Here is a 25643-nt window from a genome sequence, read left to right as displayed (position 1 = left end):
ATTATTATTATTATTATTATTATTATTATTATTATTATTATTATTATTATTATTAATTACAGTTTAGGACACTTTCCTTAATGAGCATCAGTCTCACACTTGAGGAAAAAAGATGTGTAACTCTAAAGTTTACAACGTTGGCTTCAGGCTTTTAAAGCAGAATACTTTTTTTTTTTAAGTCCCTTGTGAAAGCCATTTTCTTTTATTTCCTCTTTTTCTTTAAACCAAGGCAGCCACATGCTGCCTTGTTCCCAGGAGCAGCAGGACAGCGGCATCCAGGGCATGGAAAAACTCCTGGCCCCTAACCCAGGGTGTGCCCTGAGCCCCAGGAAGGGTTTAGGGGCAGGGGCTGAGCCCAGCTCAGGGTTTGGGGATTGGGGAGCGGGAGCAGCGGGGCCCAAAGGAGCAGCAGAAGGTGTGCAAAGCTTGCCCCAGAGTGGGTTTGTCAGTGTTTCTCAGCTGTTCTGAGGTTGGGGAGCTGCTGTGGATGTGCTGCTTGGAATAAGGCTCCCAATATTCCCAGTTAGATTGTGCCTGGGCCAGTCTGACCCTTGCTGCTGGGCCAAAGGCAGCAACTGCGGTGTGTCACCCCAGAGATACCTTGGCTTGCTGGAGATTGCAGCTGGGCACTGAACAAGTCCAGGCTTGTTAGGAACCCCGTTTACCTCAGGAGGAATGGCTTCAGGTGATGGTGAAGAGAAAAAGGAGAGGATTCTGCTGGAGGGTTTAATGTCCAGAGGTTTATTCCATGGTTACAGAGGTCTGAACGTGAGCAACTGCTCCAACAGAACCTCGGCCGCATGGTCTGATCACCTTTTTAAGCTCAGGGACAGGGGGAGGGGAGGTACAGGTGAGCCACCAACCAGGTGAGAGGGGCAGGGTCTCAGGGGAAGATGACACCCAGACAGGCCAATGACCTCTGGGCATAGGGGCATCCTTTGAACTTGACCAACCACACCACGCCTTGCTGGAATGTTCAGCCTGATTGACAGGACTCACTCAGCATAGGGGCAAGGGGGAAGGGAGAGAGGCATAGGCACACCTGGGGGAATGACCTGGAAGGCCAAAATGGGACATTACAGCACACCACAACATCCAGCGCCGTGCTCCGCTCCAGAGCCGCGCAGGGCCAGGCAGGGAGTGCGGTGTGTCCCGGCAGTGGGGTGGGCAGGGAGGGCAACCTGTGCAGGCAGGGAGAGGTGCTGGGGATGGGCTGGGTGTAGGAGTCTTGGGGGATAGGATGGTCAGGATGGATGGAGATGAGAGATCTCTGCAGCCAGGTCTGGAACTTGGGGTTTATTGCAAAGGGCCTGGGTGCAGGGCCCTGCTGGGAGCTGCCAGCCACAGCTCAGAGCAGGAATGAGAGAAGAGAGGGGGAGAGAGGGTGAGAGAGAGAGAGGGTAAGAGAGCGAAGTCCCCGTTACAATACAATAAATCATCTTCTGTGTTGAATATTCTGATTCTCACTAACCAATCCAGTACAAGATACAAATCCTACAGCATTTACATACAGCCTATAAGAATCACTACATCACCACACTGTGTTACATTTTAAACCCTAAAAACTCCTCTTTGGGCCCCTTCTGCCAAGCTGTAGGGTCTGCTCTGACCCTTGGGCCTGTCTGCAAGCAGAGGGTGTTGTTCCATCAAAAGGGGATCACCTTCAGCTGGCCACACCATTGTTTTCCAGTTGTTCAGTAACTGAGGGATCTCAAAGCTTGCTTTCATTTCAATCTCACTTACAGTTTCCATATTCTCAAAATCTTTTGCCAGACAATCACATTTATAAGGCTTTCCTGTTTTCCCAACAGCTAGGCACTGCAGGGTGGGCACAGAGCCCTGGGGGTGCCAGCAGGGCTGGGGTGGCAGAGCCGTGTCCCCAGCGGGTGCCCCAGCCCCGTGCTGGCACCACGGGCGCTTCTGACTCATCCGGGGGCAGAGCCCGGCACGGCTCGGGCACGGCCAGAGAGGCTCAACCGGTTCAGGCCCGGCCCCAGCTGGTTTCTCTGGAGGCTGCGCTGCCTCATCCCTTCCTGCTGCTCAGCCCACCCTTCCCAGCGCGGCTGAGTCACAGGGCAGCATGGAGAGGCACCGTGCGCTCCCTTCCCACCCCCACTGCCCTGCTCAGCTGCTTTCAGGCACTGTTCTCAGTTCTGAAAATATTCCTGATGGATTGTGGGGTGCTGCTGGAGCCTGGCAGTGCCCCTGTCCTGTCAGGTGCTGAGCAGTGCCTGGCACAGAGCAGCCTCTGCTCCTCATTTGTGCCAGCCAAGCTCAGTGCCAGTCCCGACAGCAGCCCAGAGCAGGAGCACCCAGGGTGGGTTTGGGTGGGTTTGGGGTGGATTTGAGTGGATTTGGATGTGGTTGAGTGGGTTTTGGGTGGGTTTGAGTGGGTTTGAGCTGGGTTTGGGTGGGTTTGAGTGGGTTTGAGTGAGTTTGAATGGGTTTGGAGTGGATTTGAGTGGGTTTGAGCTGGGTTTGGGTGGGTTTGAGTGGGTTTGGGTGGGTTTGGAGTGGGTTTGAGTGGGTTTGAGCTGGGTTTGGGTGGGTTTGAGTGGGTTTGGGGTGGATTTGAGTGGGTTTGAGTGAGTTTGAATGGGTTTGGAGTGGGTTTGAGTGGGTTTGAGCTGGGTTTGGGTGGGTTTGAGTATATTTGAGTGGTTTGAGTGGGTTTGGGTGGGTTTGGGTGAAGGGTGTGTTTGAGTCCAAGGAGGTCAGAAGGAAAAGTCTCCCAGTTTTTGCTCTCCCCACTTTGCTTTCCTTATTCCAGCCTGTCCTGGTGTGTATGAGAGGGGGAAATGCAGATTGCTGCTGGGTCAGCCCCTGGTTTGGCCTCCCCCAGCCCCTGTCCCAGTGCCCCCGGGTGAGGAACTGGTGCCCAACTTCCCCCAGTGCTGGCACCTCCTCGGGATGCTCAGCCGGGCTGAGTCAGGCCCCTGTGAGGGAGTTTGTGTTTCTGGGTGGAAATGAGCTCACATCCAAATTCCCGAAACCCTAAACTGCGGGCTGGGACTTAACCCTTTGTGTGCCCCGCTGGCTCTGCAGGGTTCCTGTGCCCCATCCACAGTGGCACTGTCCCTTGTGCCACCTCCTGCTGTCAGTCTTTCCCAAATTCCTGCTGGGATGAGCCAGGACAGCCCCTGGCCATGGGTCCTCCTGTCTGGGTGCTGCTTGTGGGATGCCCTGGGCACCTCATCCATGGCATCCTGTGCACCCCATCCTCACCGTGCAGTGCCCTCAGGGAGATGCCCCCACACCCTGTCTCCATAATGCCAGGGTTTGGGACAGGAGGATGGCCAAGGGACAGTGGGAACAGCCAGAGGTGACCTGGGGACAAGCAGTGGCATCAGCCTCCCTGCAGTGCCTTTGTTTCCCTTGCTAGAAGAGCCACCCAGGCCATTGCTGGCCCTGTCAGTGCCACCATGGTGCTTGTCCCTGTCAGTGCCATAGCTCTGGAGCCTGTGCTCCCCCCCTCCAGCAGTCTGCCCCCGCTCACTAATCATTTACGAGCTAAATTAGTAATTAACTCCTCCCCCAGCAGCCTGGGCAAACTGGCCAGGCCAGCACACACTGCCCACGGGTCACCTGTGCCACCATGTCACAGCCACCCCCAGCATGGCACAGAGGGGCTGTCCCCGGGGCAGGGAGCCCCAGCACAGGGATGTGAGGCTGTGACCCCCCCCTCAGTGTCCCCAGGCACATCCCTGTCCCCCCTGGCAGGGGCACAGGGGACACTGCGTGGGACCAGGGGAGCTGGCCTGAGCCTGGCTGTCCCACGGGGCTGGGGCCCTGCCCTCACTGCCCAGGGGTTCTGCTTCAATGAGCTGCTTTGGCCTTTTTGTTTCTCTTAATTTTTTTCTGGACCGAGAGGAAAATTCCCTCTCTGGGGTGAGGCATCCCTGTGGCATCCATGCACAGGGGTTTGGGCACCCTGCTGCAGCCCCTGCTGTCACTCCACTCCTGGGACAGTGGCAGAGGTTGGGACGAGCTTTGTGCTCCCTTCCAACCCAAACCAATCTGTTATTCCATGATTTTTCATCATCCCAGGGGCCTTTTGCAAGAGCTGGGCTTCCAGAGGCACCTCAGCCCCTGCACAGAGGGCAGGAGACGCCTGAGGGCTGTGGGTGCTGCACCATTCCGAGCAGATCAGCAGCAACATGAATTGAGATGAAAAATTCTCTTGGTGTCTCACTGGTGGTTGGGCCACGGCACACAGAGAGCTTGGGCAAAGTTGCTCAGTTTAATTCAGCAGTGGGAGTAACTCAGTGATTCTAGATGGACTTGACAGGCAAAACCTGGGAATTGCAAGCAGCAGCAGGTGGAAACCTTAAGGCAGTGGATTGTTTTACTGCACCATTGGCTCAATGGGCTGTGGCCTTGGAGGAGGATGCAGAGGTTCCCCCTGGGCTTGGCCAGCTCTGGCTGCAGCCCCTCTGGGTGGGGGGGTGTGAGCACACCGGGCTGGGGGGGTGTGGTGGAGAACAGAAGGGCCTGGGAGGTCTCCACAGCACAAGGGAGACCAGAGAGGGAATTTCATCCGGAGTTGTAGTGACAGGACAGGGGGGAATGGCTGCAAACTGAAAGAGGGTAAATTGGGTGTTATAAAGGGAAGAAATTCTCTGTGAAGGGGGTGAGGCCCTGGCACAGCTGTGGCTGCCCCTGGATCCCCGGCAGTGCCCAAGGCCAGGCTGAAGGGTCTTGGAGAAACCTGGGACAGTGGGAGGTGTGACAGGAGTGGCAGGAGGTGCCACTGGATGAGCTTTAAGGTCCTTCCGACCCAAATATTCCCCAGAGCTGGGTGTGCCTGTGCTGCTGCTGCCCCTCAGCCCCAGAGCTCTGCTCCCACTGCCCAGCCCTGGGGACACACCTGGGCTGAGCCACCTCCTGTCCCCATCAGGCTCTGTCCCACCAGGGACACACAGATACCCCCGTAGGTGCTGGGCTGAGCAAGAATGAGGAGGAGGAGGAAGGACAAGGAAATTTTGGAGCAAACCTGTGCAGGACTGACCTCCCCCTGGCTGGATGTGCTGACTGGGCTGCCCAGGGCTGAGCTGTTTCCAGCAGCACTCTCGTTTGCACATGATCTCAAGGGCGATGAGGAAAACGAGCTCTGGACACACTGTGGTGCTGGGAGGGCTCTGTGTGAGGTGAATTCCTGGAGCTCTGCTCTCCTCCCCACCCTGCTGAAACAGCCTGCAGGCAGCAAGAGGGATCAGAGCAAGGTCAGGGCTGGCCTGCAGAGATCAGGGCTCTGGGGCACACCTGCAGCTCGTGGGTGGCTTGTCCCCAGGGCACAGAGCTGGGGCTGGCTTTGGGGAATGGGAGGTCAGGGTCAGAGCTGGCTGCTGTCCTGAGGGTGACACATCAGCCCTGTCTGTGCTGGAGAGATCCAGAGGAGCCATGGAGCTGCTCCAGGGCTGGAGCCAGGCTGGGAGAGCTGGGGGTGCTCACCTGGAGAGGAGAAGCTCCAGGGAGAGCTCAGAGCCCCTGCCAGGGCCTAAAGGGGCTCCAGGAGAGCTGGAGAGGGACTGGGGACAGGGGATGGAGGGACAGGACACAGGGAATGGCTCCCACTGCCAGAGGGCAGGGATGGATGGGATATTGGGAATTGGGAATTGTTCCCTGTGAGGGTGGGCAGGCCCTGGCACAGGGTGCCCAGAGCAGCTGTGGCTGCCCCTGGATCCCTGGCAGTGCCCAAGGCCAGGCTGGGCAGGGCTGGGAGCACCTGGGACAGTGGGAGGTGTCCCTGCCATGGCAGGGGAGGGATGGGATGACCTCCAAGGTCCCTTCCAGCCCAGAGCAATCCGTGATTCCGTGTGTGGGGCTGATTATGGGGCTGGAGATACTTCCAAGGGCAGGACACGGCCAGTGCAGGCTGCTGGACCAGCTTGGACAGTTTGCCTTGGAATCCTGAAGGCAGAATCCATCTCCTGCCCTAGCTGTGACCTCTGAGCACGCCAGGGCTGTGCCTGCCCTCGGGGCACCCACTGCTCCAGGGCTGTGCCCTGCCTGTCACCCTGCCCTGGCTGACAGCTCTGGTGGCAGCACTGCTCAGGGGCTGGGCAGGAGAGGAGCCTCCTGTCCTGTTTTCAGCCTCAGGCTGACCCGGGACAATGACACACCTGTGCTGCCCTGCTCTGTGCCCTGCTGTGCCCACAGCACAGCCTGGGTGATGCCAGCATGGTGTGGAGGACCTGGCAGGGAGGGTTGGAGCGTGACCGGGAGCTGCTGTGGCCTGGCTGAGCCCTGTCCTTGCTGCCAGCACCCACCCAGCCCTGTACCCATCCCATTTTGGGGTTTGGGTGCCCTGTGTGCCCTCTGGGCTGTGCAGCCCCTTCATGTCCCCCCTGCTGGAGCCACCACGTGTGCCTGAGTCACCGAGAGCAGGAGGGGAGCTGGGGGCTGGGGACAGAGCAGCTCTGTCACCAGAGGTGCTGACACAGGGATCCTGCCCAGCCAGGCGTTGGTGCTGCTGCTGCTCTGGGAGCCCCACAGTGGCTTCCCCCTGCCAGGAGCCAGCCCAGGGACATGCCAGGGCCTGTGCCAGGGATGGGCTGGTGCCAGGGGGAGGGTGTGGGGCTGGTCCCAGGGCATTGGGAAAGCGCTGGGGTGGGTGGGTGGCTGGGGACACCCAGCCCTGGGAGCTCCCTGTGGGTGCTGCTGTTTGCCAAATGCTTTGTGCGTGTCTGAGCCCACACCCAGGTGGTGTTGGCTGCAGGGGTTCCCCTCCTCTGCCATGCTAGGGGGCTGTGTGCCCTGTCCCCAAATCCCTCCAGTTCATGGCTGGATGTGCAGCCAAAGCTGCTGGTGGAGGGACAGCCACTCGTGGGTGGCTTTGGTCGCAGAGCTGGAGCGCAGAATGCTCTGTGCAGCCCTCAGTGCTGCCTTGTGCTGGCAGGGAATGCTCTGCACAGCCCCCAGCTCCTCGGGGAGGCTTTGCTCAGCCTTGATGGACGAGCCAGGGGGCGGCTGAGGCGCTTCCTGAGGGTGACACATCAGCCCTGCCAGATGTGAGGGCTTGGGACACCCTCTGGCATGGGCAGTGTGGGCACCCACCCTCTGCTCAGGCACGGCCCCCACTCTTATATCACCCCCAGGTGTCCCTGTCCCTCTTGCTCCCCTGGGCTTGCCACCAGGGCTACCGGGCAGGGAGCACCCAGCATGCCCCAGCACCCTGAGCCTCCTGCTGAGCCTGGGGAGATTTAGTCACCTCTGCTGTTTGACTGCAAGCCTTGTTCCAACCTCTGCAAATAATTGACTTTTGCTTTTCCATGTGCTTAAACCCTCCTTAATTGGCCCTGCTGTTAATCAGGGAAGAATGAGTGACTAAGCTGTCTCGCCTGCCCGGGGAGCAGGGGCTCCTTTTTTCCCATGGACTGAAAGGAAATGAAACCTCAGAATGTCCTTTTCAATCTCAGCTCTCTGCATGGCTGCCCAGAGCCCTGGCCAGGATCACACAGCCTGGGAGACAGGAATTGCAACAGAGGTGCTGTGTGCAGGCCAGGAGGAGAGGCCAAAACCCAGCCTGAGGAATTCTGTGCTGGGATGAGCTGGGGTGTCCCATCCTGTGCTGTGAATTTGTTCAGTTTTGCGGGGCTTTGCCCTGGCCTGTGGTTTGCTCAGTGGCTGGCAGTGCTGGCATCTCCTCAGGGATGGGTTTATCTCTCCCTGGGCAGCATTTTCCTCTGGAGCTGCTCATCCCGTGGGGATTTGCAGCACCCTGTAGCAAAGCTGCTCCTTGTGCTGCCTTGGCTGCCAGCGCAGCTCCGGGCTGGCTCCTGCTGCAGATTTTGGCTCCTGCTGCAGATTTTGGCTCCTGCTGCAGATTTTGGCTGCTGTTGGAGGTTTTGGCTCCTGCTGGAGGTTTTGGCTGCTGCCAGGCCGTGCCAAGCCGGCGTGGGGGCTGTTTTGTCTGGGTCTGTGCCCCCAGCATCGTGCTGGCTCCAGCACTGGGATGCAGAGCCAGGATCCGTCCTCCCCGCGCCCATCGCCGGCGCTCCGGCCAAGCCTGAGCTGTCAGAAATCGTTGGAGGAGACTCAAATTCTTCATTTTTCACAGGCTCTGGGGCAAAGTTGACTGGGGAGTTCAAAGTCGAGGCTGTGTGTGCCAAAAGCAGCTCAGGGGGGAGTTGTTTCTGCAGCTTTGGGATGCTTCAGGATGGGGTTTTGGTGTGCAGAGGAGGTTGGGGCAGGGGTGGCGAGGTGCTGGGTGGGTCAGGATGCCCAAGGGGCTCCTCTGGCCACATTGGGGCTGGCAAAATCCCATCCCTGCTGTTTGGGGTGGGTTTGCAGTGTGCCCCCACCCCCTGCATCCAGGGGCTGCCTGTGGGATGGAGGGGATCTCCTCCAGTGAGGGCTGCAGGGGGATGCCTGGCACCTCAGGCTCTCCCAGCACCTTGGACTCATCCCAGATTGGAGTTTGGGGTGCTGGTGGGGGTCCCTGCCTCAGGTGAGTGAGTGGGGAGGTCCAGGCTGTCCTTTCCCCTCACCTCAACCCCAATCCCAACCCTGCTGCAGCCCAGGCTGGGATCTCTTTGTGTGGGATGTCCCTTGTGGGGCACAGCAGGGGATTGGGGGGTGTCAGTGGTGTTTGGGGTGGGGAATGGGGGGCTCACCCCAATCCCTGCTGAGCACAGGCTGGGAGCCCTTTTTGGGGTGGCCCTTGGGGGGCACAGAGGGGTCACGGGGTGTCAGTGATGTTTGGGCTGGGGGGGAATGGGGGGCTCACCCCAATCCCAGCCAGCTGAGGTGGCCGGAGCAGGGCCAGGAGCTGCACAAGGCACAGGAAGCTCCGGCACCACCGGAATCAGCTCAATGTCAGGAATTTCCTGCTGGGGAGAGGAATCCATGAAATTAATGTGAAAGGCCAAAAAAAAGAGATCATCCTGACCCTGAATCAGGCTCTGGGCTGCTCAGGGAGGGCAGGAGGGAGCGGGTTCTGCCTTGGTCCCTGCACCAAAGGCTGTTCCAGCATTGTGGATAAACTAGAACTCTTGAATAATTGATTAATACAATTAAGTAGAAGTTGTTTATTGTTTGTACTATAGATTTTATAAATCTACTCTTCTTCATTGGTGTTTTCATTTTGTTCTTTTGTTTTCTGCCTTCATTTTTTACTGTTTGTGATTGGTTACTGTGTAGGTGTTCTGCAGTCTTCTGTTATTTAGTTCTTGTGATCTTGGTATGCAGTCTCTCAGCTTCTTCGTTTTTATTTTAGTACAGTTGATGTTTTAGTAACTTTGGTGAATTTTGGGTTGCTTTGAGACAATTCTAAGAACAGTTACAGACAGTGTGGCTGGTGCACATTGAGGCTTCAGTTGTTCAGATATATTTTTATATTCCAGCAGGCAGGAGGGGACTGGGGAGGGGTCTGGGTGGGCTCTGAGGGGTTCAGACCCCAAACCCAGCCCGTGCCTGATGTGGTTGTGCTGTCCCATTGCAGATGTGAAAAGTGAATATTATATGGCCCTACGCAGATATTTACTATCTGTATTATGTTGTATTGATTAGTAATGCTGTATTGACATTTTAATAGTATGGTAAATGTAATTTTGGGGTTCAAATGGAACTTTTGTAGTTAAAATAGAAACTATGTATGTGGGATATTTTTTTAAAGAAAGGAATGAGGTACTCCCACCAAGACAGCAGCCACAGGACACCTAAATCTTTCAGAGAAGGAGAATTTATTGCTCCATTATCAGAAGAAATGAACTTCTCCCCACCTCACTCAGCCATGAAGAGCTGTTAGGATTAAAAGGAAGAAGTTGACACTGACCAGACAGAATCCTGTGTTTGAATGGAATTTTTGCATCATGTATGAGGTGTATGAATATGCAACAGGCTATTGCTTTTAAGGGTTACTCCTCTGTTAATGTGGGTCCTTTTTCAGGCTTATTTTGCCCAGAAAAAGGTACCCAGACTGCCCGTAACTCTTTGTTTCTATTGTCTCCATTGTCCTAATCTCAATTTTTATTACTCTAAATTAATACTCTAATTATTACTCTACTCAAATTTTTATTACTCTAATTATATTACTATTTTTATAACCACTTTATTACTCTTAAACTTTAAAAAAATGTTAATATTTTTTTTGTCATTTTTTTCCCGCAGAGAGGACGGGGAAGGTGCTGGGCGAGTTCTGCCGCTGCTACAAGGAGCAGTTTGGGGTCGCTCTCTTCAACAGCGTCCGCTATGAGATCGAGGGCGCGGGGAGCCCGCAGGCCCAGCTGCTGCACCGCAAGGTGAGGGCTCCTCCCAGATCCCTGTCCTGTCCTTCCCACAGCAGGGAAAGGCTCCATCTCCTTCCCCAGCTCCCTGTCCCTCCCCAGCTCCCTGTCCTTCCTACAGCAAGGTGAAGGCTCATCCCAGCTCCCTGTACTTCCCACCGCAAGGTGAGGCCTCCATCTCCATCCCAGCTCCCTGTCATTCCTCAGCGAGGTGAGGGCTCATCCCAGCTCCCTGTCCTTCCCACATCAAGGCAAGGCCTCCATCCCCAACTCCCTGTCCTTCTCATGGTAAGGTGAAGGCTCATCCCTGCTCCCTGTGCTTCCCACCACAAGTTGAGGGCTCCCTATGCTTCCCACAGCAAGGTGAGGGCTCCAGGCCTCCATCCCAGCTCCTTGTGCTTCCCACAGCAAGGTGAGGGCTCCACCTCCATCCCCAGCTCCCTGTGCTTCCCACAGCAGGGCAAGGGCTCATCCCCAGCTCCCTGTCCTTCCTTCCGCAAGGTAAGGGCTCCATCCCCAGCTCCCTGTCCTTCTCATGGCAAGGTAAGGGCTCCCTGTCCCTCCCACAGCAAGGCAAGGCCTCCATCCCAGCTCCTTGTCCTTCCCACCACAGCATAAAGCCACCATCCCCACCTCCCTGTCCCTCCCATAGCAGGGTAAGGGCTCCCTGTCCTTCCCACAGAAAGGTAAGGGCTCATCCCTGCTCCCTGTGCTTCCCACCACAAGTTGAGGGCTCCCTGTGCTTCCCACAGCAAGGTGAGGGCTCCAGGCCACCATCCCCAGCTCCCTGTCCTTCCTCAGCAAGGTGAGGGCTCGTCCCAGCTCCCTGTGCTTCCCACTGCAAGGTGAGGGCTCCCTGTCCATCCCACAGAAAGGTTAGGGCTCCTCCCAGCTCCCTGTCCTTCCCACATCAAGGCAAGGCCTCCATCCCCAACTCCCTGTCCTTCTCATGGTAAGGTGAAGGCTCATCCCTGCTCCCTGTGCTTCCCACCACAAGTTGAGGGCTCCCTGTGCTTCCCACAGCAAGGTGAGGGCTCCATCCCCAGCTCCCTGTCCTTCTCATGGCAAGGTGAGGGCTCCCTGTCCATCCCACAGAAAGGTTAGGGCTCCTCCCAGCTCCCTGTCCTTCCCACATCAAGGCAAGGCCTCCATCCCCAACTCCCTGTCCTTCTCATGGTAAGGTGAAGGCTCATCCCTGCTCCCTGTGCTTCCCACCACAAGCTGAGGGCTCCCTATCCTTCCCACCACAAGTTGAGGGCTCCCTGTGCTTCCCACAGCAAGGTGAGGGCTCCAGGCCTCCATCCCAGCTCCCTGTGCTTCCCATAGCAGGGTAAGGGTTCCCTGTCCATCCCACAGAAAGGTTAGGGCTCATCCCAGCTCCCTGTCCTTCCACTGCAAAGAGAGGGCTCCATGCCCAGCTCCTCTCCATCCCACAGCAAGGTGAGGGCTCCATCTCCATCCCCACCTCCCTGTGCTTCCCACCACAGTGTAAGGGCTCATCCCCAGCTCTCTGTCCTTCCCACCACAAGGTAAGGGCTCATCCCCAGCTCTCTGTCCTTCCCACCACAAGGTGAGGGCTCCCTGTCCTTCCCACAGCAACGTGAGGGCTCCATCTCCATCTCCATGCCCCGCTCCCTGTCCTTCCCACAGCCTGACGAGGTAAGGGCTCTTTCCCATCTCCGTGTCCTTCCCACAGCAAGGTGAGGATCCCCAGCTCCCTGTCCTTCCTACAGCAAGGCAAGGCCTCCATCCCCAGCTCCCTGTCCCTCCCCAGCCCTGGTAACTGATTCTGGCTCCACTTTAGGGGGGCTCATTCCCCTTGGTGAGTCACTGCTGGAGACTCCCCTGAACTGGCACTTCCTTTCTGTCCCCATCCCTGCTGGTGGCCCTGGGGCTCAGGTTCTCCTTGCTCCTGGGTGGAACGTGCCCTGTGCTGCTGGCCCAGCCCATCCTGGGGCCCTGTGCACTGCCTGGGCTGGGTTTGTCCCACCTCATGGAAGAGCACACAGCAGGGTCAGCTGTGTGCCTGTCTGTGTTCCATGCCAGGGCTGCAGGAGCTCAGGCACCCCTCAGTGCCCCCCTGAGCAGCTGTGCCAGGCACTGTGCCCCTGCTCCTGGGTGTGAGTGCTGCTCCCACCTGGGCACATCCCCAGGGAGGCACAGGAAAGCCCTGGCAGGTGATTCCAGAGGTGGCTGTGAGTCTGATCTGCACCTGAAACACCAGCAAGATACAACAGCAATGAGAATATGGGGTAAACACATCTGCCTCTGGCCTCTCCAGCAATCCAGAGTTCCTGAAAAATCCTCCCTGGCACCCTCTGCCCCTGGCCCTGTGGCAGGGATTTGGGCACCCCAGGGGCTCCCCAGCCCCACAGCCTGGCACACACCTGCCTGTCCCAAATATTTCCTGGGGCTGGGAGGAGCCCCCTGGGTGTGAGGAGGGGACGGCTGTGCTGGGGCTCCCAGGGTGCTGGTGGCTCCCCAAGGTCCCCAGAGCCGTGTCAGGGCTCAGACTGGGTTTTATTCCATCAGCAGCTGATCTGCCACGTGTCTCTTGCCTGGCTAAAGGGATGGGATTGGTGCTGTGGCTCTGTGGGATCCTGCCTTCCCCTCGTCCCAAGGCAGATCACCTCAGCTGGGGCTGCTCACCAGCTGACATGGCTTGGGGAGCTCCCTGGGGTGGTTTATTTGGGGTCCTGCCTGCCCAGGTTGGTGGAGCTGCTGTCTTTGAAAGCAGGAAGAGCTGTGATTGCACATGGCCACGGGCTGCTGCTTTTGTCTGGGGCTTGAAGGGGTGGCTGTGCTCAGGAATCTGGGCAGTGCCTCCCTGAGCTCAGCCTCCAGCCCTGGCTGCTCGCAGGGGCCGTGTCCCTGACCCACCCATGGAGGTGACACCTTGCCCAGGCACCAGGACACGTCCCATCTCCTCAGGGACCTGCCAGGGCCTGGGTGTGTTAGCAAAAACCAAGGAGTGGAGGTTCCTGGTGTCCTCAGCACCCTTGGGTGCCTCAGATGCCTTCAGCCCCCCCCCCCCCGGGAGGTGCCTCCATCCCCAGGTTGGTTGCTTCATCCAAAAGCTCCAGCAAGCAGCCCAGGAATGTCTGAGGGACAGCAGTGAGGTGAGGAGGTCAGGGACACTGCAAGTCTTGGACAAAACCCTGTGTAGAAATAGGAATTCCTCCTGCTCAGTGTCCTGTCTGCTGCCCAGCCCCTCCTAGGGACACAGCAGTGCCACTGGGATGTCCCCAGCCCCTCCCAGGGTCCTGGCAGTGCCACTGGGATGTCCCATGTGCTGCCCAGCCTGTCCCAGGGTCCTGGCAGTGCCACTGGGATGTCCCATGTGCTGCCCAGCCTGTCCCAGGGTCCTGGCAGTGCCACTGGGATGTCCCATGTGCTGCCCAGCCCCTTCCAAGGTCCTGGCAGTGCCACTGGGATGTCCCATGTGCTGCCCAGCCTGTCCCAGGGTCCTGGCAGTGCCATTGGGACAGGGTGGGATCCAAGCCCTGGCTGGTCCCTGCTGGAGGCCACCACGGTGCAGGGTGGGTGGCCACAGCAGAAGAGGCGGCTGCTGCACGCTCCAGCCCTCACGAGAGCTCTCAGCTCTTGTTTATGTTCCTGAGATCATAAAAATTCCTGGGACAAATTGTTGGCTCCCTCAGGCAGGCCGTGTTTGGGATGATGCAAATGCTGCTGGCCAAAAGGTGCTGCAGAGCTGGGGAGGGGCTGCACAGCCTGGGGGGCACGGGGTGTCCTTGGCCTGGGCCAGGCATGGAATCCTGGCATGGAATCATGGAATGTTTGGGTTGGAAGGGACCTTAAATCCCATCCCATCCCACCCCTGCCATGGCAGGGACACCTCCCACTGTCCCAGGCTGCTCCCAGCCCTGCCCAGCCTGGCCTTGGGCACTGCCAGGGATCCAGGGGCAGCCACAGCTGCTCTGGGCACCCTGTGCCAGGGCCTGCCCACCCTCCAGGTGGGTCACCCTTCCCAAAATCCACTCAAAATCTCTCCTAGTTTAAAAAAGTTGTTACTGGTCCCAGGGAAGTCCAGAACATCTGAGCATCTTCTATGGGGTGACTTTGTGCTTTTCCTCTGCCCTGTCCCATCAGAAGACCCTGCTGGGCAGGGTTTGGTTCCTGCCACCTGCAGCTGCCCCTGGCAGGACCTTCTGGCAGTAGTGGCACACAGCCTCCCCCTGCCCCAAGGCAGGGAAATTCCAGCTGGGGCTGCCAAGAGCTGCTGGAGAGCTCAGCATCCAACCTTCCACTCAGCATGGGGAGCTGGAGGGGCTGAGCTTGGTGTGTCCCTGGGGGAGATGTCAGGCACAGAGGTGTCACCACCACGTGCTGGATGAGCCACCCCTCAGAGCTTTTCTAGGCCTGTGCCTGTGATGCCCCTCAAAACATCTCCCAAATGCACCAATTCAGGCACCAAAATTTGTGCTCCCGTGGGAGATGATGCAGTGGAGACTCTCAGCACGGGCCTGGAGAAGAAACACCCACCCAGGCCACCATGGCTGGACCTCAGTGAGCTCCCCAGGGCAGAGCTGTCCCCTCCCTGATCCCCTGCTGTCTCAGTTTGAACAGACAGGTGTCTGCTAAGGAAGGCAGGAGCCTCCCTTGAAATGGAAAATGCAAACCTCCTCCCTCTGAATTATTAGAAATTTGAAATTAAGGGGGACCCTCAGGCAAAGGTATGGGAGCAGGAATAACAGTTCTTTACTACAAAAATTAAAATACAAATGAAATAGTATAAAAAAAAGAAACAAACCACTGAATCCAGCCTGTCCCCTGTGTGCCAGGGGGGTGTCCCAGCCCCATCCCAGGGGGGCTCAGCCCTCCTGCAGTGCCAGCTGTGGCTCTGCTGCAGCAGGGACCCTGCACAAGGGGGGAGTTTTCCTCTGCAGCTCCAGGGCTGCTGCAGATGGGCCTGGGCTCCCTCTGGCCATGCAGGGCAGCAGAAAGCTGCTCCTCTGGCAGTGCAGGGGGCAAAGGCTGCTGTGCTGTGCCAGGCTCAGACTGGATCCAGGCAGGAATGCTTGGCTCCTGCCCTGGGCGCAGCATCTCCCCATGGGATGCTGGGGTTGGATCAGCCCTGCAGGGACACTCAGTGGCCATGGACAGCAGAGATCTCCTGGAGGGAGGGTTGGCTGTGGGAGAGAGAAAGAAACAACTGCCCCATGGACAGCAGAGAGCTGCCCCAGCTCTGACAGGTGGGGACAGAACACACATTGCTTGGCAGTCCAGGACACCTGTGCTGTCCCCTCCCTGCAGGTACCACTGGAGGACCACGTCATCTACTCAGGCAACATCTTCCAGTACATTGAGGAGAGCAAGAAGTGGAGGAACCGCTTCTGCGTGGTGCCCCACAACTACGGGCTGGTCCTCTACGAGAACAAACTGGTGAGGACAGCCCCCCTTTCACCCATCCTCAGCAGGGTCCACCCCAGGGGACACCCCAGGGGACACCCCATCCATGACCATTTCTCCTGCTCAGGCCTATGAGCGGGAGCAGCCACCCCGGGTGTTGGTCAACAGTGCTGGCTACAAGGTCCTCACCTCCGTGGAGCAGTACCTGGAGCTGGTCAACAACAGCCTGCCTGGTGAGGGCCCTGGTGGGGACCTTTGGGTGGGTTTGGGGGTGTGATCCCTGAGGGGCTTCAGGAAAGGGTGATTGTGGGGTGTCATATCCTTGGGAACCTTCAGAAAAGGGTGAGTTTGGGGTGCAGCATCCATAAAGGCTTTCTGGAAGGGGCAGATTTGCGGTATAGCATCTCTGGGAACCTACTGGAAAGGGTGAGTTTGGAGCTGTAGCATTCCTGAAGAGCTTCTAGAAAAGGGTGATTTTGGGGTGTTATATCCCTGGGAACCTTCTAGAAAAGGTGGATTTGGGGTGTAGCATCCATAAAGACCTTCTGGAAGTGGCAAGTTTGGGGTGTACCATCCCTGGGAACCTACTGGAAAGGCTGAGTTTGGAGCTGTAGCATTCCTGAGAACCTTCTAGAAAAGGTGAGTTTGGGGTGTAGCATCCTTAAAGACCTTCTAGAAGAGGTAGTTTTAGGATGTAGCATCCCTGGGAACCTTCAGAAAAGGGTGATTTTGGGTTGTAGCATCCCTGAGGACCTTTTGGAAAGCATGGGGTTGGGATATATCCTTGAAGAGCTTTTAGAAGGGGTAGGTTTGGGTGTGGCATTCCTGGGGACCTTTGGGAAGAGGCTGTTTTAGGGTGCAGCACCCCGGGGTTGCTGGAAGGGATCATTTGAGGGTGTAGAGTCCCTGAGGGCCTTCTGGAAAAAGTGGGGTTTGGGTGTAGCCTCCTTGAGGACATTCAGGAATGGGGGGTTTTGGGATATTTTCTTCTTTTGGGTTTTTTTCTGGGCACCTTTGGGAAGTGGTGGTTTTGGGTAGTGGGGAGGGAGGGAGGGAGGAAGGGAGGAAGGGAGGAAGGGAGGAAGGGAGGAAGGGAGGAAGGGAGGAAGGGAGGAAGGAAGGAAGGAAGGAAGGAAGGAAGGAAGGAAGGAAGGAAGGAAGGAAGGAAGGAAGGAAGGAAGGAAGGAAGGAAGGAAGGAAGGAAGGAAGGAAGGAAGGAAGGAAGGAAGGAAGGAAGGAAGGAAGGAAGGAAGGAAGGAAGGAAGGAAGGAAGGAAGGAAGGAAGGAAGGAAGGAAGGAAATTAATGGGAAGGAAAATGTGTCCATGACTCTGTGACAGCCACATGATTTTTAATTGCTTTTAATTTTACTTCTCAAATTTCATTTTTATTTCCTTTTGAGAAAAATGAGGCTTTTTGGGCATTTTTAACGACTCCCAGCAAAGGCCTGGGAAGGAGCTGCAGGGTCTGTGTGTCCCTGCTGGACACCCCCCACCCTGCAGCTTCTCTGTCCCTGTCTGTCCCCCTGTCCCCCTGACACCAACCCCGCTTTCCCACAGGTGTGACACCGAAATCTGGGCACTCTCCCATCCTGAAGTGCCCCACGGATTTCCCCCTGGTGCTGTGGCACCCCTATGCCAGGCACTACTATTTCTGTGTGATGACGGGCAAGGAGCAGGAGAAGTGGCGGGCGGTGTTCCAGGACTGCGTGCGGCACTGCAACAACGGTGGGTGACACCTGGGGACACCGAGCCACCTCCTGCTCCACGGGCACCTGCTGAGGGCTCTGGGTGAGGGGATGGATTGCAGCTCATGAGAGTTGGGTGGGAGTTGTTGAGGAACTTTGGAGAAGGGAAGTGTAGCCACATTTCACAGAGAAAAGCAAGGCGTGGTTCTTCCCAAGAATATTTCTGAGTTTCACATTCTCTGAACTTCACATTCTCTGGGTTTCCTTCCTCAGAGAAAGGAAAAACACAGAAATATTCTTGGGAAGAGTTATGCCTTGCTTTTCTCTGTGGGATGTGGCTACAGGGAAGGATCCAGGGAGGTCCTTCCAGTGCCTGGAGGGGCTCCAGGAGAGCTGGAGAGGGACTGGGGACAAGGGATGGAGGGACAGGACCCAGGGAATGGCTCCCACTGCCAGAGGGCAGGGCTGGATGGGATATTGGGAATTGGGAATTGTTCCCTGGGATGGTGTGATACCCTGGCACAGAGCAGCTGTGGCTGCCCCTGGATCCCTGGCAGTGCCCAAGGCCAGGCTGGAAGCACCCTGGGATGGTGGGACATGCCCCTGCCCACAGCAGGGAGTGGATCAGGATTATTTTAAGGTCCCTTTTAACCCAGACCAGTCTGGGATTCCATGACTGAGCATCTCATCAATGCCAGCATCACCCCCAGCTCCCTGGAGCATCCCTGTGCCCAGCTCCATCCTCTGCCCATGAGGAACTATTACCAAGAGCCTGCACAGAGATGGCTCCAGAGCTGCCTTGATGCCCATTTCCCACCCTGAGGGAGAAAATATTTGTTAATTAAAATCACCAAAACCCAAAATCCTCCTGAGGGCTGCCGGGGCTGTGGGCAGGAGTGCAGGGCAGGGGTGCAGGGCAGTGCAGCTGGGTGGAGGCAGGACCTGCCTCCCACACCAGTGATACTCTGGCAGAAAAACATGATTTTCCTGCTTGGCTGTGGCCTGGGCACTCCTGGGCTGAGCCCCAAGTCCTGGCCATGCTTGGGATGGTGAGAAATTTCCTGAGGAAGGCGGTGTCAGAGCTGAAACCTGCTCAGAATCAGGTGTTTAGTGGGCATTTTAGACTCTGCCCAGTTTCTAAATGCTTATTTCATTCCTGGGAACTCTGGGTAGCCTCAATTTTGCCTCAGTTTTGCCTCAGTTTTGCCACTGCTGCTGTAATAGGGTGGGATCTGGAGCCTGGGTTTCACTGATGTTTCCATCCCCCCACATTGGATTAAATCTGAAAAAAAATCTCCTTTTTATTTTGTGCGGGGGGTGTCTGAGCTCATTGGGCTGAATGTGCCCCCTCCTTTGTGTGGGGCTGGGTGCTGTGACCCCTCATCCCCCTGAGGATCATTTCTGGGTGAGCTCAGCCCCCCAGAACCCCTCTGTGCTGGCTGGAGCAGCAGCTGTGAGCAAAACCAGCTCTGGATGAAAGAGGAATTGATCTCCTGCTAACAAACCCCCAATTTTCATCTCTAATTCCCCTCCCACCTGCTGGGTGCTGCTGTGAGACACAGGGGAGGTGGGAGCCCCTCCACCACCCCCTGTGCCAGCCAGAAAATCCTCTCCTCCCTCTCTTCCTCCTCAGCATGTGATGGAAAAGCCTTCCCAAGTGGGCAGTGGCCAGGGAGGGCTCAGTGCTGCATTCCTCCAGCCTGGATTTGTCTGTGACTTTGTTCTTCCTGCTCCTGGGAGCTCCAGGATCCTGTTTCATATTCCATGAAGGCTCTTTTGTTGTTGGAGAGCACTTTAGGTTGTTGGGTTTGTTTTTTTTTTTTTTCTCCCCTAAATTAGAGGCTCTGTTTCTGCCTCTGGTTGTGATTGGTGTGGGAATGTTCAGCTCCCTGTCTCAGACTGTGTTTGTGTAACAGCAGCTCCTCTGTAGGGACTGGGGATGTGCAGCTCTGTTCCTCACACAGCCTGGTGTCCCTGCAGCCCCTGGCTGCTCCAAAACTGTCCCTTGGCCAGTCTGGTGTCACCTGGGGCTGGGCAGTGCCCACCCTGAGGGCTCCTGCCCTTGTTTCAGGATGGTTTGAGTTAAAAGAGGCCTTAAATCCCATCCAGTGCCAGCCCTGCCATGGCAGGGACACCTCCCACATCCAGCCTGGCCTTGGGCACTGCCAGGGATCCAGGGGCAGCCACAGCTGCTCTGGGCACCCTGTGCCAGGGCCTGCCCACCCTCACAGGGAACAATTCCCAATTCCCAATATCCCATCTAGCCCTGCCCTCTGGCAGTGGGAGCCATTCCTCCAGGTCCTTAACCCACATTAATGAAGGAAACTCAATAAATTTGCCCTGGGAAGTGGCACAGGGGCTTCTTGCACCAGGACAGGGCACAGGGCTGGGGACTCAGGGATGTCCCCTGCAGGCTCAGCCTGGAGGGAGTTGTCGCTGTCTCGGCTGTTTTAAAGACCTGGAAAGGCCCGGGGTGGCCTTGGGCAGCCCGCGCTCCAAAGGACGAGAAGAGACTTCAGGTTTTTTCTCGGTCTTCAGTGTTTATTAGTATGTTATCTACAAAATTTTCTCTTGGCCCGACAGAGGTCTGCACAGCAGCCAGCCATGAGCACACTGAGAGCCCCCGGGGCGGTCACTTATCTTTATACCCAAAACTACGTATACAATATTTACCTATTTTCCCCAATACCTTTCACCCTTATTGACCAGTGCACTTTTAGTAATAACCAATCCCAAAGTGCCAACATCACCACAAAAGATGGAGGCCAAGAAGAAGAAGAAGAAGGACAGGACACGCCCCAATTCCTCCATCTTACTTCTTTAGACCCCCCTGTACAGAAATCCCAAACCCTGTGTCTCACACTAATTAACTTATCCCTTCACCATTCACCCAGTGAGATCCTCCCATCCTCATACAGGTGTTGTCTCCTGTGTAGGATCAAAGTCCAGCCACCAGACACTTCTGGCAACATTCCAGGACTCCCGAGCCCCCCAAGGGTGGTCCCGGTGACTCGGCACATCAGTCCTGAGGTGCTGAGATCCCACAGGGAGTGACCTTGAGAGGGCTCTTGGGAGGCAAATCCTGCCCCAGGCCTGGCAGGGACAGGAGGTGAAGATTGTCCCACCTGCTCCCATGGATGGAGCAGCTCCAACCCCTGGAAGCTCAGCCCAACTCTGGCTCCCACCAAACACTGAGAAAGGAGCAGATTTTACTTTCTCAGTGGCTTTTTTCCCCTGATTATTAAGCTGCTCCTTAGCAAAAGCTGCTTAGGCTTGGAGTTAATTGTAATCACCTTAGAAAAGTCTGTGTGCACTGGGAAAGATCTGCTCACTGCGCTGGGCTGTCCCTCCTGGACACCTGGCTGTGTCCCCAGCCCTGCCAGGTGTTGTGGGACAGGTCAGCAGTGTCCCCAGCCCTGCCAGGTGCTGTGGGACAGGTCAGCAGTGTCCCCAGCCCTGCCAGGAGCTGTGGAAGGTGTCAGCAGTGTCCCCAGCCCTGCCAGGTGCTGTGGAATGTGTCAGCAGTGTCCCCAGCCCTGCCAGGTGCTGTGGGACAATGTCAGCAGTGTCCCCAACCCTGCCAGGTGCTGTGGGATGTCTCAGCAGTGTCCCCAGCCCTGCCAGGTGCTGTGGAAGGTGTCAGCAGTGTCCCCAGCCCTGCCAGGTGCTGTGAGATGTCTCAGCAGTGTCCCCAGCCCTGCCAGGAGCTGTGGAAGGTGTCAGCAGTGCAGGGATGATCCCCTGGAGCCTCCCAGCAGGCTCAGATCCCATCCTGATCCCCTCCTCGGGGCATGGGGAGGGGAGCTGGGCTGCAGGGTTCTCCCCCAGGGGTGTTTCTTTCCCTGTCTGGCAGGGACATGTAGGGCCCTGACAGGCAGGGACAAGGCAGGGGACATGTGGCACAGCTCCTGCCTGCTGTCCCCATCTCCTGGCTGTGGAGGCTCCCAGCCCTGCCCCTCCTGCTGGCTGGGGGTGGCACCCGAGCCCCCCTCGTGCTGCAGTGACTCACCCGGGACAGCCCGGCCCTGACTCACTCCTGAGGCCTCTTGGCCACTTTCCTCTTCCTTCCAAGCCTCGCTGCTCCCCACAGGGCCCCTCTGACTGCAGCCCCCCAGCTGGGGGCTCACTGGGTGCTGTGTGGGGTTGGGGGTCACTGAATCCCCATCCTGGTGAGCCCCTGCTCCTGCTGTGCCTTTGGAGCTCACTGAGCCCCCAGGTCCCCATGCACCATTTGTGGGTCACTGAGCCCCCATCCTACCAAGTTCCTGCTCCTGGGTGCCTTTGGGGATCACTAAGCCTCGATTTCCCTGTCCACCATATGGGGTCACTGAGTCCCCAGGTCCCTGTGCATCATTTGGGGGTCACTGAGCCCCCATTTCCCCATGCACCATTTGGGGTCACTGAGTTTCCAGGTCCCTGTGCATCATTTGGGGGTCACTGAGCCCCCATTTCCCTGTGCACCATTTGGGGTCACTGAGCCCCCATTTCCCTGTGCACCATTTGGGGTCACTGTGCCCCTAAGTCCCTGTGCACCATTTGGGGTCACTGTGCCCCTAAGTCCCTGTGCACCATTTGGGGGTCACTGAGCCCCCATTTCCCTGTGCACAATATTGGGGTCACTGTGCCCCTAAGTTCCTGTGCACCATTTGGGGTCACTGAGCCCCCACTTCCCTGTGCGCCATTTGGGGTCACTGAGCCCCCATTTCCCTGTGCACCATTTGGGGTCACTGAGCCCCCACTTCCCCATGCACCATGCCCCTAAGCTCCTGTGCACCTTTGGGGTCACTGAGCCCCTAGATCCATGTGTGCCATTTTGGGTCACTGAGCCCCCATTTCCCTATGCACCATTTGGGGTCACTGAGTCCCCAGGTCTCTGTGCACCATTTGGGGATCACTGAGCCCCCACTTCCCCATGCACCATTTGGGGTCACTGAGCCCCCATTTCCCTGTGCAGCATTTGGGGTCACTGAGCCCCCATTTCCCTGTGCACCATTTGGGGTCACTGAGCCCCCATCCTACCCAGCCTCCCCGCCCTCGGGGTGACTCTGGACGGGATCACTCTGGAAGCAAGAGAAGCCCCCCAACCCCTGCTGCCCCCCAGTGCCTTGGGACAGCTTCCCCAACCCCAGTGACAGCCCTGGGGGTTTGCCCGGCTCCGGGGGTGTGGGGGAGCACACACAGGGGGGCTGGGGCCGCCCCTCCCTCCCAGTTGCAGGCTGCTGAGCCGTGTCCCCTCCGCAGGGATCTCGGAGGACTCCCGGGTGGAGGCTCCCGCCTTCACGGACGCCATCCGCATGTACCGGCAGTCCAAGGAGCAGTACGGCACCTGGGACATGCTCTGCGGCAACGAGACCCAGGTGGGCACCGCGCCCCCGAACCGGGCTCCCAGGGCTGGGGCGGGGGTCTGCAGGCTCCCCAAAAACCTCCTGCTTCCACAGGTCCTGAGCAACCTGGTGATGGAGGAGCTGCTCCCCGAGCTCAGGAGCACCATCGGGCCCCGGCTGAAGGGCAAAGCTCCGGAGCGCCAGCGGACCTGGATCCAGGTGTGGGGCTGGGGCTGCCGGGGGGGTGCCCAGCGTCCCTGCCCTCCCCATTGCTGCAGAGCCGCCTTGGGGAGCCTCCTTTCCCCCCTGGGCTCGGTGCCCACCTCCCTTCCCCACTGGGTTCTGTGCCCACCTCCTTTCCCCGCTAGGGTCAATGCCCACCTCCCTCCCCTCCTGGGTTCTGTGCTCACCTCCTTTCCCCACTGGGTTCGGTGCCCACCTCCCTTCCCCACTGGGTTCTGTGCCCACCTCCTTTCCCCACTGGCTTCTGTGCCCACCTCCCTTTCTCCTGGTTTCGGTGCTCACCTCCCTTTCCCCCTGGGTTCGGTGCCCACCTCCTTTCCCTGCTGGGGTCAATGCCCACCTCCCTTCCCTGCTGGGTTCTGTGCCCACCTCCCTTCCCCCTGTGCTCGGTGCCCACCGGCTTCTCTGCCCCCTTCTCCCGGCCCCTTCCAAAGAACCCGTGCTTTCTCCAGAGTGGATTTTTCAAGCTCCTTCAGTGCCCCTGCCCAGCCCTGCCCAGCCCCGCCTGGGGCCAGCCGAGCAAACAGGAGGAAGCCCAGCCCCGGAGCCAAGCCTGTCCCGGCTAAATTTAGCGAGCCATTTTTAGAGCAGCGCGGGCTAAATCCGGCCCAAACCCTTGCGAAAGACTGAGGGCTCTTCAGAGCTGCCTGTTAAAACCTTAAACCCCGATAATTACCACCAGGCTCGTAATGGGCCACTTGAGCGGCCTGAAAACACACAAACGCTGCTTTTCCAAAAGCTGCTGTGGCTGGGGAGGAGGGAGGAGGGGAGGGCTCTGCATCCTGCCAGCCCCAAAATCGCAGCCTTTGGCTGCAAAGTGAGCGTGAAGCCTCAGCGAGTGGCTCCATCCTGCTCAGGAGCTTGGCTCTGGGAGCCCAGGGAGGGGGAACAGGGCAGGGAACAGATTTCAGGGTGGGCTGGGGCTCTCCTGCTTGGACCACCGCTGTCCCTGGACCACCAGTGTCCCCAGACCTGCAGCACCCCCAGACCTGCAGCATTCCCAGACCTGCAACATTCCCAGACCTGCAACATCCCCTGACCTGCAACATTCCCAGATCTGCAACACCCCCAGACCTGCAGCATTCCCAGACCTGCAACATTCCCAGATCTGCAGCACCCCCAGACCTGCAACATTCCCAGACCTGCAACATTCCCAGATCTGCAGCATCCCCTGACCTGCAACATTCCCAGACCTGCAACATTCTCAGACCTGCAGCACCCCCAGACCTGCAACATCCCCTGACCTGCAGCATTCCCAGACCTGCAACATTCCCAGATCTGCAGCATCCCCAAGCATCCCCTGACCTGCAGCATTCCCTGACCTGCAGCATTCCCAGACCTGCAACATCCCCAGACCTGCAGCATTCCCAGACCTGCAACATCCCCTGACCTGCAACATTCCCAGACCTGCAACATTCCCAGACCTGCAACGTTCCCAGACCTGCAGCATCCCCAGACCTGCAACATCCCCAGCCCCGCAGCATCTCCAGACCTGCAGCATCCCCAGACCTGCAGCATCCCCAGACCTGCAGCATTTCCAGACCTGCAGCATTCCTGGACATGCAGCATTCCTGGACATGCAGCATCCCCAGCCCTGTATGGGGCAGGTTTCCTGATGGAGGCAGCACTCACCTCTCTGCCCCTCCAGCACCACTTGGAAGCAGTTTCTGCACTGCAGGAGCTCCATCTCACCCCACTGGGGGGTCCCTGGTGTGGAGACCCCTGGCAGGCTGTGGGGAAGGTCCTGTCAGGGCACAGGGGATGGCTCAGCAGACCCTGCAGGCACTGTTTGGGGTGCAGCTGGAGGGTCTCTGACCCCCCACGTGTGCCCCCAGGTGTCAGATGCTGTCTATAGGATGGTCTATGAGCTGGCCAAGGCACAGTACGATGCAGCTGTGGCCAGGTGTGAGCAGGAGCGGCCGCAGCTGGAGAGCACCATCCGCACGGACATGGACCAGATCATCACCTCCAAGGAGCACCTGGCCAGCAAGATCCGAGGTACAGGGGTGCCCTGGCACTTGTGGGTGTGCCCATGGCTCCTGGGGGGCTGTTCCTGGGGTGCAGCACAGCCCCTGGCACCCTTAGGGGGGTGCATGTCCCCACTGGCATCGTCCCAGGGGTGGGGGACAAGGTGGGCAGTCACCCCCTATAGAGAAACAAGGGAAGGGAATGATTGGTATCTGACTCTATTGATTCAGAATGCTGAACATTCACTTTATTTAAACTATATTACATTACATTATAACTATGTTAGAGATATTATATTATATTACATTATATTATATTATAGTATATTACATTACATTACATTCTACTTACTACTAACTGAAAAACTTGTGACTTGTGAAAAAATATTACATTTATATTATATTATATTATATTATATTATATTATATTATATTATATTATATTATATTATATTATATTATATTATATCATATCATATCATATCATATCATATTATATCATATCATATATCATATCATATTTTACATTATATTATATCATACTTACTGCTAACTGAAAAACTCGTGACTGTCTGCAGACTGACAGTCCACACAGCTTGGACTTGCTATGCTAATTAACATAATCTCCACCAAAATCTAATTACCCAATTCCTGCAGGTAAACAATCTTCCCACCACATTCTATGTGTGCAAAACACTAGGAGCAGCAAGCAGAGATAAAAATTTTCTCTCTGTGCTTCTCCAGGAGAAAACCTGAGAGAGAGAATTAGATCTCTGTTCAGAGAATGTGAATGCCACAACCCCCTGGCATGGAGGTGGGGCAGGAGT

The 25643-nt window shown here is 57.1% G+C and overlaps 1 protein-coding gene across 3 annotated transcripts in view; it reads left to right on the top strand.

The window, feature by feature from the left end:
- Positions 1-25643, top strand: part of NIBAN2 (niban apoptosis regulator 2) — a 41085-nt gene that overhangs the window by 8754 nt on the left and 6688 nt on the right. For all 3 annotated transcript variants that reach the window (XM_063175036.1, XM_063175035.1, XM_063175034.1), the window contains exons 2-8: positions 10111-10241; positions 15501-15629; positions 15724-15829; positions 17155-17322; positions 22524-22639; positions 22721-22825; positions 24685-24847. In XM_063175036.1, the coding sequence (XP_063031106.1) occupies positions 10111-10241; positions 15501-15629; positions 15724-15829; positions 17155-17322; positions 22524-22639; positions 22721-22825; positions 24685-24847 (918 nt within the window). The remainder of the gene's footprint in view (positions 1-10110; positions 10242-15500; positions 15630-15723; positions 15830-17154; positions 17323-22523; positions 22640-22720; positions 22826-24684; positions 24848-25643) is intronic.

The sequence above is a fragment of the Melospiza melodia genome, chromosome 22 (assembly GCF_035770615.1).
Source record: "Melospiza melodia melodia isolate bMelMel2 chromosome 22, bMelMel2.pri, whole genome shotgun sequence".
Lineage (NCBI taxonomy): Eukaryota > Metazoa > Chordata > Aves > Passeriformes > Passerellidae > Melospiza > Melospiza melodia.
This window is presented reverse-complemented; position numbering and strand designations above follow the sequence as displayed.